The sequence below is a fragment of the Sciurus vulgaris genome (assembly GCF_902686455.1).
Source record: "Sciurus vulgaris genome assembly, chromosome: 6".
In the NCBI taxonomy this organism is placed as follows: Eukaryota; Metazoa; Chordata; class Mammalia; order Rodentia; family Sciuridae; genus Sciurus; species Sciurus vulgaris.
Window position 1 is genome coordinate 36,171,241 of NC_136466.1, and position 1,804 is coordinate 36,173,044.

Here is a 1,804-nt window from a genome sequence, read left to right on the forward strand (position 1 = left end):
TTAATGCCATACCTTGGCTATTAATTCTATGATAAACACAGGCAGTCACTGAATAGAAAATAACTTTCATGTCAAACCAAGTAGCTTGACTGAGACCCTTAATGTAGCTTATGAGATGTTGATGCCTTTGCTCAGTACCACCCTAATCATTTTGCCTTTTTGTTCCAGTAAGTAAAATGACATCATATCTGAAACTCTACATGCTCCTTGCAGTAACTCTGTTCATATTTTTCTTAACTGTTACATATTTTGTAGAAGGGTAATCACTGTAAAAGACTTTAGAAACAGACCCTGAGATGTAAAGAGATATGACTAGGGTCATGGTTAGTTTGTGTGTGTGTGTGTGTGTGTGTGTTGGTGGGGATTGAACCCAGGACCTTCCACAGGCTAAACAAGTGCTTTACTTCTAAGCTACATCCCCAACCTACAATTAATTTATAAAGCAGAAGTGAACTCTTGTTCTCTGTCTTTGAGCACAGAGTACTGCTTTGGCAATCATCACTTTGGAAATGTGTTTTCATTCTGAATTAAGTCTTCCTTCAGTCTCAGACTTGCCAAAAAACCCACCCCATTCTCCACAAGAGGACACAAAATGCCCACATCCCAAACTCTTCTCTGGTTATCTTGTGGCATTAACAAAAGTTGTGATAAAAATAACAATTACTTTTTGCTGGCCAAAGATCATAAACACTAAGCTAAAAAGCAACTCAACAGATCCCAGCTTCCAACTTCCAGAGAAGCAAGTAAATCAAATCTTGAGTCTGACTGAAGATACTTTCTAGTTAATCAACTGCCCTCCAAGGAACATGATGGGGTTTCATAGTATGAAAGAGATTACATGATATTTTACTGACCCTCATTTCACCTCCTACCTGGAATCTTTGTCTCTCCCCAGTACCTTCCACAGAGCCCCCTTCACATCCTTGTTCCTCAGAGTATAGATCAGAGGATTGAGCATGGGGGTAATTATAGTATAAAAAAGAGAAACAAACTTTCCCTCACTTTCAGAGTAACTGCCTGTAGGTTGGAGGTATGTGTACATGGCTGAGCCATAAAAAAAGCAAACCACCAGGAGGTGAGAGCCACATGTTCCAAACACCTTTCTGCGCCCAGCCATTGACTTGATCCTCAGTACTGCCCGAGCAATGTGTACATAGGAACCTAGAATCAGGGCTACAGGAAAGACCAACATTATGGCTACAGATAAAAAGAAATTGCCCTCTATTCTTGTGTCTTTACAAACCAATTTCAGGAGTGCAGGCATCTCACAAAAGAAGTGGTTCAGGTAATGGAGGCCACAGAGAGGCATAGATACCATAAGGCCTGTCTGAATCAGAGAGTTTATGAGACCTCCCACCCAGGATACGATAGCAAGTGACCGGCAGAGAAGGGGGTGCATGATGGTTGTGTAGTGCAGTGGATGACACACAGCAGCATAGCGGTCAATAGCCATAGCCACCAAGAGTACACACTCAGTTCCACCCAGGGAGAGGGATATGATGAGCTGGGCCACACACCCTCCATAGCTGATGGTCCTGTCAAATCCAGAAAGATTGATCAGCAGCTGGGGCACAGTGCTGGTGGTATAGCAGAGGTCCAGGAAGGAGAGGTGGCAGAGGAAGAAGTACATGGGTGTGTGTAGTCGAGAGTCCATTTGGGAGACAGCGATGATGGTGGTGTTGCCAAAGAGGGTTAGGGAGTAGAAAATTGAAATGAAGACTAAAAGGATGAGTTCCAGTTGAGGCCAATCTGAGAAGCCCACCAAAATGAATCCTTCTCCAAAACTGGTGTTGAAACTTCCCAT

The 1,804-nt window shown here is 43.1% G+C and overlaps 1 protein-coding gene across 1 annotated transcript; it reads right to left on the bottom strand.

Annotated features, from left to right (window-relative positions):
- Window positions 1-868: 868 nt before the first annotated feature.
- Window positions 869-1,804, bottom strand: LOC306664747 (olfactory receptor 2Y1B-like; the record flags this gene model as incomplete). Its single annotated transcript, XM_079145793.1, has 1 exon — window positions 869-1,804. One exon carries the CDS (start codon window positions 1,802-1,804, stop codon window positions 869-871), a length of 936 nt encoding a protein of 311 aa, XP_079001919.1.